General features: G+C 36.3%; 1 protein-coding gene across 2 annotated transcripts in view; it reads right to left on the bottom strand.

Moving 5' to 3' along the window:
- Nucleotides 1-18,731, bottom strand: part of Mkln1 (muskelin 1) — a 120,152-nt gene that overhangs the window by 22,480 nt on the left and 78,941 nt on the right. For both annotated transcript variants that reach the window (XM_075953747.1, XM_075953748.1), the window contains exons 10-12: nucleotides 15,870-16,082; nucleotides 9,483-9,704; nucleotides 6,386-6,515 (exon numbers count right to left, since the gene is read on the bottom strand). In XM_075953747.1, the coding sequence (XP_075809862.1) occupies nucleotides 6,386-6,515; nucleotides 9,483-9,704; nucleotides 15,870-16,082 (565 nt within the window). The remainder of the gene's footprint in view (nucleotides 1-6,385; nucleotides 6,516-9,482; nucleotides 9,705-15,869; nucleotides 16,083-18,731) is intronic.

The following is an 18,731-nucleotide window of genomic DNA, read 5'->3' as shown; positions in this document are numbered from 1 at the left end:
TCATTGAAAGTAGGTACCAAGCCATGTGCTAAATGTGAATAAGAATTATGGGTTAAATTAGGTTGAAAGAGCTAATTAATAACAAGCCTGACCTAATAGGCCAAACAGTTTATAATTAATATAAGCCTCTGTGTGTTTCTTTGGGACTGAACAGCTGAAAGACCTGGCAGGACAGAAACTTTCGTCCATATTTTTCTACTTTTTTGTTAGCATCTCTAAACTTAAAACAGGACTAATAAAAGAAGAAGTCAAAAGTAGTGAGAGTCTGAACGTTATTTGTTTCTCCTTCCTTGGTTTGACTAGGAGATAAGCAGGGATGCCAGAATTTTCTACTTACAAGACAACAGGGGGTGGGGGGAAGTGAAAGAAAATATTTTTGAAGTTCTTTCATTTTCTGAAGAAATTTATGCTATTAATTAATGAACTAATATAACCTTTATTTTGCTTCATGGTCCAAAGAACATACTCATTACTAATTTCTTTAGCTAAGACATAGGCAAAGAACAATTTCACAACTGAAGAAACATGAAACAAGACAGCTCTCTATGGTTTCTCTGTTAGAAACCCAAGTAACCTGTGCCAACTCCAGGACTGTCCTAACACATCAACTAACTTATAATGTTAAATTCACACCTCTGCAATGTTCTTGGTCTGCCCATCTTTCCTCAAAGTTGCTAGCTCCAGCTCTAAGTGTCACATACTTACAAAGAGCATTTAAGAGAGGGAGTGGACTCCTTCAGCACCTCTCTATTGTCATTAGAAAGGACATTTTCTAAATACCATACAACACTGCCATGGGTGGCTAGCCAGAACTGACACAGTAAAGTGACATAATCTGTGAAAGGCTAATGATGGCAGATTGTGACTACGATTCATCCCTGGCACTGGTACTGTGCCATTAAAGAAAACAATAAAAAGGAAAGGGGACGATGGCTTCTAAATAGGCAATAACGGTGTGAATTATTATTTTTTTCACAAAGACATTTTTATTTTATCTGTATGAGTGTTTTGCATGCATCTATGTTTGTATGTGTGCCATGTGGTCAATCCCCAGTACTCCATAAACTAGGTATTGTAGTGTAATTCCAACACTTGGGAGGTTAGGCAAAAGGATCAAAATTGTCCACTACATGGCCAGTTAGAGGCCAGTCTGGGCTACATAAGACCCTGTCTCAAAAATGGAACAAGAAAAATTATCATTCCAGCTTAGTAATTAATATTAAGAATAACAGGTCATTAGGTGGGAGTCTCTGTACTACCAAACTTGGTCCTGCTCATTGGAATAATGCGAAAGGGGCAAATCCAAAGCAACTTCTTTCATCTTTTTGCTTTCTTTAATGTCAATAAGCATAATAAACACAGTCCCATGGGGAAAATTAAAGGATAATTTTGCTTTTAAGGTTTCCATGAAAGTAAACTGATAGAAAACCAAGACATTGCAGACATTATTCATACCACCCTGGTATAATAGAAAAAAAAGGGTGAAATCTAATACTTTCAGGGATGGATGAAACTCTGAGCTCAGCTGGGTCAACCCTCTCATTTTCAGATGGATAATCAGGTCCAGAGAAGTTATACAATTTTGCTAATGGTGAAGACCTAGATGAAGAGAGACCAAGTCTTTTGATTCAATTTACTGTATCAAATACATCAATTTGCTACAATAGTTAGAACACATGGGATAAAGAGCGGCAAGTATGGGAAGGCAGAAGAGACATAATTTAAAAACTAAAACAAGTAAACAGGAATCAACTACATTAGCGGGATGAGACCCTAGGAGCTCTGCATCAACAATGCATCTGCAACATCGGGAAGGCTTCACATACAATGCTGGCCTCAACCAAACAGAAGCGCTCTAACACAGATGCTCTACAGCAATTTACAAAGCTAAGCAGGTGACAAATTATCTTCTAAACATAATTCTCAAGTGCTGGTAAACACAGAACTTACATGTGAGAAGTATGCTAAACTGCTTGTGCTCACAGCACTAATGCCAAAGGCAACATAGAAAGAGACCAACTTTTAGCATACTGAATTTTGATGTTAAAAACACAAAGCTAAAAAATCTCCTTCTTTCTAAGCAACTACCATCCGCTAATTGAAATTATAATTTTCTTCTAAGGGAAGAGCAAAACTGTTATACACAAGTTAGAAAATAAAAAACCGAGCCAAGTTAGAAAATAAAAAAATTTGTCTTTCTAGATGTTGATGTTAAATCTAAGATAATATATTTAAATAATTATAAAGAGCAATGGCTGGAGATCTTACAGTGCTTGACACATGAAAAACATCAACAGAGAGCAGCAATTTTGCTATAAGAGATAAACTGTCTCTAACTGGGGATCTCAACTGATTAAAATTCTGCTCTGTGATTTCAAACAATACAATGTAAAACTCACATTGTAAATGTAGTCTTAATCAAATAACCCACATGAGTGAAATACAAACTTATAATTATATATTAAGTCTATTTCAAATTACAGTAATTAACTGAAATATAAAAACTTCAAAAAAAACCCAGCTAATAAGCACGGAATGGTTTAATACATTACCAAATATCTACATAATGGGTATTTTCTAGGAACATTTAATAATGTGAGAAATTCAATAGTGTTCCACTTCATTACTAAAAAATTTTTCGTGCCTTAAAAGGTAAGTAGTGCCCTAGTAAGATAAAATAAAACTTAAGTGTACACTGATTAAAGTAAGGTAAAAATAATTCTATGCAAACACAATACTTCCTGATATGAGCTTTTCTGAATAATCTAACTTTGTGCAGGATATTTTAAAAAAAAGATTTAAAAGGAGATTTATGGATGTGTCCTTCCCCCAGAGTTTCCTAATACCTCTGAAATGCAGAGTCAAGGTTGCATCTGTAATAGTGTTAGCAATTATGGTCAGAACCACATGCTTTAGCCCCTAAACTATCTTGAGGTGTTAGGAAAGAATTTCAAGAGACCAAAATCTACAAGGTAAAATATGAGAGGTGACCAAAATTAGATTTTAGAGGTAAGATAGAAAAACCGGGGAAATAGCATGGTAGAAGTTCAAACACAAGAAAACACATGTTGTCTCTAAAGGTACTACTTAGTCCTGATGAAACAAGCAGTACAGGGCTGCAGGGCCAAGCTTCAGCCCATCATGCAGGCAGGCTGTTTATAAAGATTCTTCTTATCAGAATTAGCTCTAATCAAAAAGTCAGATCAACTTACTTGTCTTTTCCATGAACAAAAAGGGCGTATAAAGACAAAGCCCATACTCATACTTGTATTCCTAGTGCCTAGTTTGTCGTTTGGTACCTGGTAAGTGATAAAAAACCATCTAGAAATTAAACGTTAGGCCTATGGTTCTGTCCTTCATGAGTCATGCAGTAGAGAATGGGCTGGGAAGAGGAAGGCAGAGGGGGAGAAGAAGACAAAGGGCAAATGGGTGAGACATCTCAGATTAGTACAGAATAAAGTGGCAACGGGCAGAGACATGCTACAAAACTGAGGTTACTGGTTGAATCAATGCCACCTGAGGGTGGTGAGGACACCTTCTGGAGAAAACTGAGATACTCAACAGTACCAGCCAAGTAGAGAGTCAGTCCGCCTCTACTCAGAGAGGCTGTGAGTAGGCCACCACTTTTCTTCAAATTAATCCTGGCAATTTACAAGTGTATATGCAGTCTGAGGTACTAGGTAAGCCTACCTGATAAGAACTGAAATAGGACCTGAGCACTAGACTGAGGCTCTCAATCCCTGCCAGGTACTCGAACCCTCTAAGAGAGAGAGAGGGAAAGCAGAAAGGGAAAGAATGAGAAAGGGAACAGGAAGGAAGGAAAAGGAAAGGAGAGGTATAAATGAGGGCAGACAAAAAAAAAAAAGCAAAAACGTAATTTCAGTTGAACTCTGATAGGTCAATTGAGCCATTATATTCTTCAATTCAAGTAAAACTCTGTAAGAGTTTTAGTAGCATTTTCCAGCTTGTACAAAGCAGATGTTCAACACTGCCAGAAAACTTCTCAGTAAACAATGTAAACATGTGCACACATTGGAGCTTTTTGAGCAATGAAACTCCTAGGATTACTGTAAAAATCAGCCACTTGGAAATATATTATTAAACAAGACTGATATCTTCAAAAGACATCAAATCTAGACCCAGAAAATAAACACTTCAATAACTTTATTTAGGGGGAAAACCTTTGTATGGGTGGTTCTTCCTAATTCTCTATCATCTCCAGTCCCTCTGCAGAGATGGTTCCCAAACTCCTTTATCTAAATGACACTCTCATGCTACTCATTACAACAGCCTCCAACTTCTCTCTGCAGTGCTCAGAATGCGACTGCAGGTCACCTTCACTGGAGTAGGAGCTTTTTCAATTAGCTTATTCCCCAGAGTCTACATATGGATCCTTAGTGCCTAGAAAAATCCTTGGTAAATAGAAGACAAGAGAATATTTGAGGAGAGGGTCTATATACCTTAAATGCTAGTAAATAATCAATAAATATTATTAAATTAATCAATGGATTTGTTTTGTGTGGTTAATTCCCTATAAACCAATTACAAACTCAAACAATGCACAGCAGAACTGTAGCTCTGATTTTGGAAGAATTGGCTGGGGCAGTGACTAATGAATGAGGTAACTGGCCTTTCTGTTACTTTTAGTTCAGCAATAAAACTATGATAAAGAAAAAATACCACAAAAATTAAATATAAAATTTAAAATATCTGAAATAAAATTTGATACAAATACCCTCTTAAAGGATTCTGAGATGCATCAAATGTCAACCAATTCTGGATGGTTAAGATTTTTTTGGTATCGTTCTGGCTTGTTTTTTGGTGTTGTTTTAGATTCTCTACCATAAGATCATTACTTTTCTAATTATGACAACAACAAAAAGGACTGCCACAACTTTGCCAGTCATAACTGTGACTAAGGATAACAAAGTTGTAAATAACTACTTTAATTAAAAGAAGAGGCTTACTCAAAATACTGCTTATAAATAAATGAAACCCACAACATATGTATTTGTGGCTATATGGGTGTTGGGGGTGGTGAGTGGTGGATGTGTGTTTTAGTGCCCGTGGAGGCCAGAGCTCAACATTGGACCTTTTCTTCTACTGTTCTCTAACTTACTAGTTTTCTGATGCAGCTGGACTGGCTGATCAGCAAGCCCCAATGACCTGCTTGTTCTATTCCCCAGCACTGGGCTTACAGACACACACAACCATGTCTGGCTTTTGAATGGGTGCTGGAGATCTGAACTGGGCTCCTCACGCTTGTGCAACAGCACTTTACTGACACAGTTACCTCCGCTGCTCTGACACAAGTATTTAAAAATGTATTTTGTAAAAGCACCATTGATAAAAGGATCTTTTTTATAAATGGCAGCTAAAATGAAAAGCAAGCTGATCTAATTTCTAACCCCAGTGCCAAACTGGGCCTTAATCAAATCGACTCTTCTATATAGTATTCACTGGTAAAGCAATTACTGTGTTGGCTCATTGAAAAGGATCAAAATAAGACTTTTAAAAACAGTAAGTACAGTGTCTTACTAGCCATGCCAGGGCAATGTGCATGAGCTTAGTAAAGAGCCACCTTAGTAGCAGGAGATCAGCTACTTAGATGACCATCTTGTAAGCTTGCAGGTATAATGGACTGCATGAAGACTCCCTCAGGGGCTGGAGAGATGGCTCAGAGGTTAGGAGCATTGCCTGCTCTTCCAAAGGTCCTGAGTTCAATTCCCAGCAACCACATGGTGGCTCACAACCATCTGTAATGGGGTCTGGTACCCTCTTCTGGCCTGCAGGCATATACACTGACAGAATATTGTATACATAATAAATAAATAAATATTTTTTAAAAAAAGACTCCCTCAGAACAGCAGACTCCACTATGTTGATGCTTCATCTATAGCTCGCTGCAGTGAAAACAAGTAGACAGCATCAGCAAACGCAGAATACTTCTTAAGATTGATCTCTCTCTCTCTTTCTCTCTTTCTGACTCTCTCTCTCTTTCACACACACACACACACACACGTTAACTTCAGAAACCTGTATTTCTGCTTAAAAGAAATAGTAAATCCCATATTTTTAAACAAATGAAATTAGAGAGTTTTATTCCTCTTATTCAGAATTATTTCAATTAAAGAAGTAAAGAAAGTATGAAGGACGGTTAGAAAGAGAAGAAAATGGACATCACTTTTCTATAAAAAGTAGTTAGAGTGCCAGGCAGTGGTGGCGCACGCCTTTAATTCCAGCACTTGGGAAGCAGAGATCTCTGTAAGTTCGAGGCCAGCCTGGTCTATAAAGCTAGTTTCAGGACAGGCTCCAAAGCTACACAGAAACCCTGTCAAGAAAAAAAAAGCATTTAGAGCGTGAGAGAGATATTCTATATTCTTACCCATTCCAGAGTCTTTCTTGGTGCCGTCTGAAATTATGTCTACATGATCAGAGTCCACATCATAACTAAAGAAATCATTCAAATAGGTCTTAGATCGCTGGCCACCAAAGACATATAGGCAACGATTTTTCTATAAAAAAAAAAAAAAGGAAAAAGGAGGGGAGTTGTCATTCCAATGAAGAATTCAGAATGATCTTTCCAACTTTCCAGCTCTCTTAACAGTAGTTCCTAAGAGATCCCACATAACCTTCCCTTGCTTGGATGAGGAGAGCAGCTCTCTTCATGCCACAACTGGCACTGCAGAGGCCCTGCACACCACCTATTAGGGCAGACAGCAGTAGGACTGTCAGAGAGCAAGCAACCCTTCTTGTGCTTGAAATAAAACACAGAGCTATCTATAAAAGTACCTTGACTTAGTTTTATTTTATAACCATATATTTTTTTTTAGAATATTGAATTTAAAAAGAAGCAAAAATGAAAAAAACTATCTATATATAAAGCTATGACTTTATGTATAAACAGAATTCTCACCACAATCGGAAGTATAATACTAATCTTTAGTTCAGTTTTTTGATAATATATCCTTATAGCCTAAGTACTAAATTAAAAATTAAACTGAAAGCAATTTTAATTTTGCAAATACTAGTGATTTTGCTGTTAGCTTTGACAACCGAAAAACTTTCACAGATGAAACAAGTAATGTAATACAAATAAGACTTCGGCCTTAAAAGATAAACAAGTACAAAAACCAAAGTGAGTAAGAAAAAAAAAAAAACTTAATTTGAATTAGATTTACCAGTGAGAGCTCATGATTTGTCCTTTGTTTTAGCAAAAAACAAGTGTGTGTGTGTGTGTGTGTGTGTGTGTGTGTGTGTGTGTGTGTGTGTGTGTGTGTAGAAGACCCTAAAAATGACAGCACGGAATTTAAAGTGTGATGTATATGAAAATTCATGAGCTCATAATTACAATGCTTTTTACTACCTCACTGGTTAACTTTGGAAACTGAATTCATTAACATGCAAATCAACAAAACAATCAGATATCTATTTGAGATAGAGTCTTACTACAAAGCTCTGGCTGACCTGGGTGGCCTCAAAATCACAGAGGTTACCACTGCCTCTGTTCATATTAAAGGCATGTACAACCACACCCAACAATTCATTTAGTTTTTTTAAGACAAGGTTTTTCTATGTGTTTCTGGCCTTGAACTTGCTGTGCATAGCCCAGGTTGATCTCAAACTCATGGTCTGCCTGTCTTAGTCTCCAAGGTGCTGGGATCACAAGTGTGCATCATTAGACCTGGCCCAAGAATCATATGGTTTCATTTTAGAATAACCAAACAAGTCATGACATAAAGAGAATGTTTTGTTGTTCTTTAAAACAAACAAACAAACAAACAAAAAAAAAACAAAAATAGCCACATACCTTTAAGCCCAGCACTGAGGAGGCAGAGGCAGGTGGATCTCTGTGAGTTCGAGGATAGCCTAGTCTACAAGAGCTAGTTCTAGGAGAGCTAGGGCTGTCCACAGAGAAACCCTGTCTCAAAAAACCAAAAATCAAAATAACCAACCCCCCCAAAATTACAGTTAATAAGTGTAGAAGAACAACAATACCAGAAAAATCACCATTTTGCGATAACTAATGAAATCTAGACAATCAATACCCATTGAATATCAATAGGTAAAGGTTACAGGAAATTTCATAATTGATCACTCGAACTAATAATTCCTAAACTCATTAATATATACAAGAAACACGACATCATTAGATGCCTCCTGACACCCTACGATCAGCCAGAGTAGTGGTAAAGTGTCTCTTCCTGGCTTCCCTGAAAGGATAACGACTATAAATCAAGCCTCCACATAGAAATGACTAGTTTATAAAAAATATGATAGAGAACCACACCAAATAATGCAATCAGAGAAGTTAGAATAGAAAACATTGCAGATGTTTAAAAACTCAGAGTGAGGAGAGTGTGGAGCAAAGAAGGGCACACTGCAGTGCACAGGTGTACCCTGGTCTGGATCTGAACAAGCCAGTTCTGAAAAGGAGAACAATATGAATGCAGACCAGCATTATATAATATTAATAAACTGCTCGACTATGATGAGTATGATAATAGTAACACCATTTTTAAAAGTTTGTATCTGTCTGTCATACACTCTAGTATCATTTATAGGTGCAATTGTCCCTCAGTATCAGCACAGGTCCTCATACTGATTCACAAATCAGGTGACCCCAAAATCCCTTAGGATTTGTATATAACATATACATATCCTCTTAATGTACTTTAGATCATATCTACATTACTTTTAATACCTAGTATAGACTGTAGGACATGAGAGCAGTTTTTAGTAAATAAAGGGTTTTTTTTAAAAAGTCTATACACGTTCAGTGGAGACAAAAAAATTTTAAAAATATTTTCAGTTCATGGTTGCTTGAATATGTGGATGCATAGCTCAAAGATATGAAAGATCTGCTAAATAAAGACATCTTAGCTGAGGTCTTCCTGCATAATAAAATGTAATAAGCTCTAAAAATAATAGGGAATATAATTAAAGTAGGAGATATATTAAAAATACAGACAGTTTACTGATCAAACTGACAGATATGTACACTGAAATTCACTATTATCTCCTTTGTACTTCATATAAAGAACATTTTAAAACACGCAAGTTATATAACATGTGTTCTAATACTTTGTTCACAGAAAGAAGGATCACCTACTTCAAAAAGCTAAGGAAGATTTTTTTTTGTTTTTGTCAGTAAACTCTTGTTCTAATTCTATATAATCAGTATGTAATTAATTGAGAGTAGCAACAGAAAAAGTAATTTCAAAATTATCTACCTAATTGCTAAGAAAAGTTTGCAAATGGTTAAGTCTTAAAAAAGAGAGCCAACTACCCAACAGCTAGGTAGCCAGTAAAGTAGGGAATAGAGTGTCTATCTTTATCTAAGGTCACAATCACTTAGGAGTTCCTAAGCTGATGGAAATGACTAGATGACAGCTCACTGCTAATGTTCATTTCTAGTGGAAAACTTTGCTTTCTTACTGACTTCTTCCTATAAAGGTACACAAGACACAGAATAGTCTTACTGAGTGGAAGAGCATGCAATGTCCAATTCGAGACTGGATGTCCTCAGGGCCAGCGTTACAGGAGTCCTCCCGAAGAAGTTTCCAGGTTTGACACTGGCAGCTGAACGCAAACAAACCACTGAATTGTGGCTCACTAGCTCTGCTGTCATCTACGCTGCCATTACATGTCAAAATTCTACCACCGAAGGTGTAGATCATATGTTTTTCTGAGTCCATGCACATCTATGAGAACAAAGCAACAGATTAAACAGTTTTAGTTTGTTCCTGTCATATGTGCCAAAATGAAATCAGTATGTATGTTTTCACATCCTCAAAGAAATCCTGAATTGTCCTCTTAATGATACTAAATACATCTCTTAATTATTGTACACACATATTATGATATTGTTCAGAAACTGAGGATAGGTTTCTAAATACCTTTTCAATTTTCATTTATCCCAATAAAAATGAATATACTGAGTTAAGTAACTTTGTTTTCTTGATGCTATGGTACATGATTGTTACCAGAGCCAACGATGAATCATGATATACCGAGTTTTACTAACAGTGCACACTGATTATAACTCTATGGATAAACTGTCATCATACACTCCTCTCCATCTTCCTTAGAGGGAAGTATCTTACTTGTTACTTGTTTGGCAAGAGAGCAGATACCCAACCTGCAAACTAGAATGATTCAGCTAAACAAACCTCTACAATTATTTTACAAAACTCTTCATATTGTAAAATAATGCAACAAGCCGGGAAGTGGTGTCACACAACTTTAAGCCCAGCAAGTGGATCTCAGAATTCAAGGTCAGCCTTGTCTGCAGAATAAGTTCCAGGGCAGTCAGCTTTGTCTGCAGAATGAGTTCTAGAACAGCCAGAGCAAAACACAGAAACCCTGTCTCAATACCAAAAACCAACCAAACAAACAAACAAAAAAACAAAAACAAAAAGACATTTGCAAACTTGCCTCCAGACTGACTTCCATACCATAGGGTGAAGAACTGTCTCTTTTTACTCTATTAATTTAATTTTCACTGAATTAAGCTATGCAATGTAAGCCAACCTTGATTTTTACACTCCTTAAAGTAAAAATATAGCCTTCCACAAAACTACATATAAGGAAACAACTGTCAGAAAATAGTAACAATCAAATTCTATCTCAAAGTCAAGCTGGAGCTCAGATATCAAAGCAAGGAGCACTTACAATTGAAGAATCTGGTAGGTACACAGAACAGCTGTGCTCTCGGTGAAGCACAGTACTAGCTGCTACAAGTCTGAGTCTCTTTTTCCACCAAACTGCTTTTGTCATAGAATCACTCTTTAATTTTTAAAAGCCAATTAAAAAAAAATAAAGCACTTCAAAAAAAAAAGAAAGAAAGAAAAAGAAAGATTCTAGCAAAGAGAGAGAGAGAGAGAGAGAGAATTTGAGACAAGTCTCTACATAGCCTGGTGTTGCTCTTTCCTTTTGGTGTTTTTGGTGTGGCATTCATAACTGTCATCAGGGCTACATATAAACATTTTTTTTATTTTGCTAATTCATAAAAAAACAGGAGGAGCAGAGTATCAGCATGAAGATTCTTCTACACACTTCCAGCACACAGGACATGAAACAGAGATAACTTTATTTATACACTATATACTCCTGTACTAAGGGACATAGTTTTTTATTTGTTTTTCCGAGACAGGATTTCTCTCAGTAGCAGTCTTGACTATCCTGGAACTCATTTTGTAGACCAGGCTGGCCTTGAATTCACAGGTATCAGCCTGTCTCTGACTCCTGTGTGCTGAGATTAAAGGTGTGTGCCACCACCTCTTGGTCTGTTTCTTAATAAGGGTCAATTATCAACAAATTTTAATCACTTTCGGCATCTTAATGCTGTTTACCCAGTTTAAAGTTCTTCATTTTTTATTTTTGTTTAATTTTTTATTCTATACTTTAAGCATTTACTTTATTTTAAATCATGCATATGTGTGCCTGTCTATGGATGCGCATCTGCACATGTACATAAGGTGCCCCAGCAGCTCAAAAGAAGGTGTCAGATCCCCTGGAGGTTACAGGTAGTTGTGAGACATTGGGCATGGGGCTCGAAACTGAACGTGGATCCTCTGCAACAGTAGCACATGCTCTTAACTGTTCAGCCATTTCCAGGCTCTGTTTTACAGTTTTTAATGTCTAAAAAATGGTTATAAAAACTTTTGACAAATGGTGATTTTCATAAAAATTTGGACATCGATTTGAAAGACTAGTGGGTGTAATGGTACATGCCTTTAATTTCAGCACTCAGGAGGCTAAGGCAAATGTCTTTGAGTTTGCTGGTCTTCACAGTGAGTTTCAGGACAGTTAGGACTACAAAATGAGAACCTGTCTCAAAAAAACACAAATAAACAAACCAAAAACCCTAACTGATTTAAAAACTGGAAAACTATTTATCTACTCTTTCAGGTTACATAATTCCTAAAGCCCAATAAACAGTAGATGGCCTAATTCTCTTTTTCTACATTTTACAAATTATACTTTATCGAACTAGAGGATCCCTTGTTACTTAGTACCTAATGCATAACTTAATATTTGTTCAGGGCATAAAGTCTTCTGGGCTTTTACATCTCAGGCTTTGCAATATTAAGCCAAATCCTGATTTCTCCTGGTGGGAGCTGATCTACCTTCAGGAAAGCAAATCTCCCTGCACTGCTGCTGCTGCTCAGCACTGTGTCTAATGTGCTCTCCTCCCTGCAGATCCTTGTGAGGAGGTCACTCAAAGTATGTTTTTGCCCTGTCAATTATTTGGTCCAGAAAGGAGGCCAAGACACTGAGATCTTCAATTTTTTGTCTTGTTTTTCAAGACAGGGTTTCTCTGTGTAGCCCTGGCTGTCCTGGAACTCACTATTTGGACCAGGTTGGCCTTGAACTCACAGAAATCAGCCTGCCTCTGTCTCCTGAATACTGGGATTAAAGGCATGCGCCAGCAACTCCTGGCCCTAGTAATTTCTAAAAGTGTTTATATTTAAAGGGCAGTTTGGTCAGATCTTGAAAATCTGGTTCACACTATCTTTCCTTCAACACCTTTTAGCATGCTGCTCTCTTGTCTCCTGGCACTTGCTGCAGTCTCACAAAGGTGAATGTGGTCATAGGGTGGCACCATGGCACTACTGACAGATGCTGTAGACTTTCAGCGGTGTGGCCTCTGGAAGATCATTAGACCATTAAGACTGTGAGACTCAGCCTGCCCTTCTCTTCTGTGCACCTGTTCACATAAGTAGTCTGGTTCTGACACATGACTGTACTAATGTGTGCCCTTACTATAATCCCAAAGCAATAGTGCCACCTGACCTTAGACTCTTTACAACTATGAACCAAAATACGATTTTCTTTTTCTTTATTTTTGTTTTGTTTTGTTTTTGTTGTGTGTGCTTATTTTTCGAGACAGGGTTTTTCTGTAGCTTTGGAGTCTATCCTGGAACTAGCTCTGGTAGACCAGGTTGACCTTGAACTCACAAAGATCCGCCTGAGTCTGCCTCCCAAGTGCTGGGATTAAAAAGACGTACACCACCACCTCCTGGCTGGTCTTTTCTCTTTATAAGTGCCTCAGATATTTTATCACAGCTATAGAAAGCCAAAACAACAGCAAAAGTAGATATACAAACAGTCTCCTTTTAGTTCTAAGTGGATTAATAACTCTGTCTGACTAAAAATAATGTTTTAAATTTAGTTTTATTCATATGCCTTAGAGGTAGCTGGCTGGCAAGCTTGAGCCACAAGCCCATTCACCCACTGAGCTATTTCATCAGCCCTCATTTCTTTCCTAAGTTAGTTTCTTTCACCTACTCTTACCATTTAGTGATCACATCTGTATTGTTCAATTTATACCTTATAGTTCTCTTCAGTGTCAAGCTTCAGTATATCGTTAAACTGTTAGAATGCTGAAAAGCAATTCTTATCCACTTTTGTATGAAGGAAAATACTTTCCCCTCTACTATTTCCTTTAAAGTAGTTTTCTAAAGATCTGGTGTTGGTTGGTTACTGTTTATAATTTTTCACATATAAGTGAGTTGGTTTTCCTTGGACCCAATAGTTTGCAGAGAGTTCTATGGAAGAGGGACAGTAGTGTTTAAGGGCCCTGGTGCAACTGAACAGAGGTGTGTTTCTGTAAAGCCATGTCTTGTCTAATTTTAAGATCTCATCTGGTTTAGCGAAGGTCTATCCCAAGGTGTCTTTTTAAAATTACAGTTGTCTATTTTGATTCTGTATGCACATGCTTATATACCTGGATGTGGGCATGCATGTTCCAGTGTGCATATAGATGTCAGAGAATAACTTGCAGGAGTCAGTTATTTCCTTTCATGCTGTGGATGCTAGAGACCAAACTTGGCAACAAGCACCTTTACCCAACAAACCATCTCACTGACTGGTTCTCAAGATTTGAATTTCCCTAGCTCACTGACTACTGCAAAAGAAGCTAGTATCCCCACCTATCAAAGTATGTTTTCTTTTTAGAACACACTGCTCTCTTAAACCTGTTGGGCTTTCTGACACTGCTACAGGTTAATGCTCTGCCTCCCGTACTGCTCTGTTCTTGCCACTTAGGATTCTGCTGTACCACTGCAGGATTTCCCCCCCATATCTCAAGTGTCTTCACTACACAGTATGGACTTTAGCACATGTACCAGGTTTTTCTGTTTTTTTAAAATTAAACTTAGGGGTATTACGACCTTTCTCTGGCTCCCAGTTTTTCTGGACATGTGATTTACATATGGCTTTTAAAAACCTTTCTGTTGGAATTCTTGCTGTTCTTGAAAACTGCTAAGCAAAACAACAACATGGGAAGTCTGAGAGCTAACCTGCCATATGCTCACCAGAAATTCAGGTCTTTTAATTTCAATTCCTTTAAGGTTAATATTCAAAATGGAAAAAATAATTTTTAAGTGTGTCTTTATCTTGCCCTCATTCTTCTACATTTTGAATGTTAAGTATGAAACCCTAAAACATCATGGCACTACAAATAATGTTTGGAGTGTCATGAACACGAGCTAATAAGTTCTAACTTGCAGCTTTATTTACATGAAATCAAATGTACACACTGGAGGCTTAGACAGGTGCTGCCTGCTCAGCATCATAAAAGTATAATTGTTTGGCTGACTTAGGACCAAATTCTGGTTTCTCCATCTCCCTGGTTCTCTTATACCAAGTGACCAGTTGAAAACTTAGCATTATTTATTTAATAGTAGTCAACACCCAAGTAGCATCCTGTTTTCTCAAACTCAAGACAAACAGATGCTATACACAACTGTAAGCTATGGCCAGACTATGCCATAGCTCTCCTATTTTCAAACCCATACAAGTAATTTTTTGCAAAATTCAGTATTTTTTGGTAAAATATCAACATTTTTGATCAAAAGAATAAACTGTTCCCTAACAATATCATGTGCTGGCATTCTGTTCTTAGATGATCAGAATCAGCCTAACTTCTTGAACTTCTTTTTCCCAGAACAACACAGGATGCCAGGAAGAATGGCTTTGGAAACTCAGCCATTTAAAGACCCTGTACAAGTTCCAAACTCAACCAGAGGATCCTAACATTTTTATTTTTCACCTACAGTACTTGATGGACATAGTTCATCATTCTTTTATACCAGTCATGTATTAACAAAAATATGAAAATAGGATCATTTCAAAGCAAAGCAAAACATTCTATAAAGAAACAATACGTAAAGGCCTGGGCCTCAGCTGCAATGTAAGACTTTAGGCCAAAGCTGGAAAGCAGCACAGCTCTATCACAATGCCAGCTGATAAAGTGAAACAGATCTTATCTCTTCCACAGGCTGAAAACTGTTGTAAACAGGTCAAATGAGTAAAACTTCCTATGTGAACAACAAAGCAGTTACTGTTGTCTTTGACTATGATAGGGATGATGAAGAAACAATTGTCTTGTCCATAACACCATTACATGCTGAGTTTCAACTTAATCTAGAATGTGTCAAATTTTACATAGCTTCGTATTAAATTTCTGATTACAAATAAGACAAAGTATATTTTAGTCTAACTCTAGATTTTAAACTTATTAGCAAATGATTTTAAATTTCAGGGAAACAGAATAAAAAATATTAACAGGGTAAATTGTAACTGTTATAGTTTATATATATTTTAAACCTCTAAACTTGTTTTTCCTGATATTACTAAAGTTTTAAATAGGTTAACAATTCTATAAATATTAACAGCTTAATATTTATCCTATACCAAAAATAAAAAATGTAATAATAACCTTACACTTCCTGAAATAATTATCTTTTTACCGACCAATAGTGTCATCAGTTAGCTAACACCATAAAAACTCTAAAGTAGACCTCTAAGAGCAAAAATTACTCAGCACTAGTTAATTCTATCATCATTTAACTGCATCCAACCTGATGGTCAAACACCAGTTTTGGTCCACCATCAGCAGCAGTGTCTTCACTTAGCAACATCCAGGTATTGGTGTCAATGTCATAACGGTAGAAGTCACTTTTCAGAGACTTGCTGTTCCTCACAGAGGAATCCAAGTAACGGCCCAACGTATAGATTTGCCTCCGTTGAATGTCAATGCACATTTTATGACACGATCTGGCACTGGGACCATTCTGGAGAAAGAAGGGTGGAAAGAAAAAGGAGTGTCAAAAGCAAAGAGCAGAAATGTTCTCTTCTGTTATATTTGATTAAAACTCATAAGCAATTGATGCGGGTTTATCATTAAACTTATAATAAATCTCTAAAGAAAAGCAAAAGAAGCAGTAGGAGACACAAACTTTACCCTAGACATGCTTTAAATCTGCCAGAAAAAAAATATGAACTATTTTATACTCTCTGGCACTTGTTATAACATATGTATATGTATATGATACAGTGGATCATAATATCCTTGTATGATCCACTGTATCATATACATATACATGAACACAGTCCAATTCCCTATCAAAAATCTTCTTTAAGGCGTACTGGATCTTTAAAAGTATTGTGAACAACAAAAAAAAGAAGTTTAAAAAATGTGCATGTATGGTCTATGTATGTATAAGGTGTGTGCATGTGTGTGTAGGCCTGAGGCTAACATCACCTGCCTTGGTTTGACTGTTATTCACCAAATGACTATAGCTTGTTTCAAGCTGATATAAAACTTGCCAGTACATTTTTTCAGTTAAGATCTCCTCTTGCCAGATGTCTACGGTTGTGTCAAGTTGACAAAAACCAACCTATACACTTGCTAAATCCTGTTTATATTACTGTGGATAGATGTGTTTCACTGAATCCTTACAAAAACTCTATATATAAGGAACTCATTATCACTACTTCATAGTCTAAACTACTTGTCTAGAGTTAGAAAACGAAGAAGTGATAATGACATCTAAGCCCCACTGTAACCAGATTCTAAAACACTATAAAAACCCTGTTCTTTTCACTTCAACAGGCAACTGGTTTTTTTCCTCAGAAGAGAGAAATAAGCAAAAATCTAACTGCTAATAAAATTTATATGCTCATGACTGAGATGACGAGAAATAGGAAGCCTGCTGAATGGCTACCAGGAGACTGGGTGTAATCTGCAGGAAATAAAAAAAAACCCCACTATAAGGTCCTGGAGCAAAACAGAACACAAAATAGCAATATCATACAGGGAGCAACATAATATAAATAATTTGATTAATTGTGGGAATATTACACAGGAAAAAGGCTTGACATTAGTAATAGCAATAAAGAAAATAAGCTGAGTGCAATCTGTGCTTTCATATTCACACAAATTATTCTAATACTTAAGTTTTAAGGCTTTTTTTATAAGATTTCATAGATAAGGTAGAAATATTATTTACGGAAAGGTTTATTCCATTATTAGGTAATCTCAAAAAAAACGATGGAGTTATATACAGTAAGCCCGTGCCATATTCCAATTAGTATGAAATTCAATTTTTAAATTAGAGACAGCACCTCTTGCTTCAGTCAAAGCACTAATACCATTAAAATGACAAGTAAATTATACCCTAGAGAGAACAAAAATTAAAAATGAAGATAACAGATAATAGAAAACGAGAACTAGAATATGTTAGTTTTTTTATAAAGGAAGAGAAAATTCGATGAACATCAGAAATAAACTCAGAGATATCACTGAAGAATAACAGGAATTACAAGGAAAATGTTTATTAAGAAAAACATGTATAATTTGACAACAGCTAAAAGTGTACGTAAAAATTTGGCAAATGAAATATGCAGATAAAATGGCCACAGTCTTTAAGAAAATATAACCTATCAAATGTCATGAGACATGACACAAAAATGCAAAGTCCTTCCATCTAAAAAGTGAATTTATCATTCAAAATCTTCCTATAACAACAGACTCAGATATCTGCCCTGGTAAATTTTTATCAAACATCCATATAAAAAATATTACTAATTTTAGACAAAAATTTCATAAAAAATTTCATAAGAACTCATAAAGAAAAACTCCAATTTGAACTCTGTTCTATTCCACTTCTAATAGCAATACAGAAGGAAGTTCTGACATGATTCAATATATGTTCATGATAAAAAAAATCAAAGCAAAGGAGGAATAGAAAAAAATGCTTCAATCTGATAAAAGATGACAACAATACGAAGCTACATTAGTGAGATTCTGTCTCATAAAACAACAAATATCCAAATAGTACATTCATTCAATAGTAATATATAAATGTTCTACATCTAAGTTCTGAGTCAAGAATGTTTATTCTCACCAACTCTATTTACCAGTGCTCCGCCAGGTCAACTTGGTGGAATGGAAAGACATTAGAAAACAACAGAGGTCATGAGGAAACGAAGAGAAAGAGTAAATGAGTTCTCTAGCCACACACATCCACTTCACCATAGTAGGTGGATTTAGTAAAATGGCATAGCACAAATGAATGCCTCTCTCTGGGGTACTTCAGACAGTCTATAAGGTCAAAGTTCTTTCCAAGAAAATACTTACACATTTGTCTCTTCATTCTCAAAGTTCCCAGGGGCCACATGACTTTCTGACACTAAAAGTCTGAACGCAGAACTAGATGTGACTCAACTATTTCCGCTACTTTCTATTACATCAAACACCGTGACTTTAAAAGTATAAAGCAAGGCCATTTTATGTAGAATGGTTGTCTCAAAAAGCATTGAGTGTAGTTTTTGGAGTTCCAAGTTCATACTGAGGTTTTTTTCTCATGGTCTATATTAGAACAATTATAATTAATCAAAGTATCTTATTCAGTTGGGTATAGTAGCATATGCCATTAATC

This window comes from Microtus pennsylvanicus, chromosome 19 (assembly GCF_037038515.1).
Source record: "Microtus pennsylvanicus isolate mMicPen1 chromosome 19, mMicPen1.hap1, whole genome shotgun sequence".
Taxonomy (NCBI): Eukaryota; Metazoa; Chordata; class Mammalia; order Rodentia; family Cricetidae; genus Microtus; species Microtus pennsylvanicus.
This window is presented reverse-complemented; position numbering and strand designations above follow the sequence as displayed.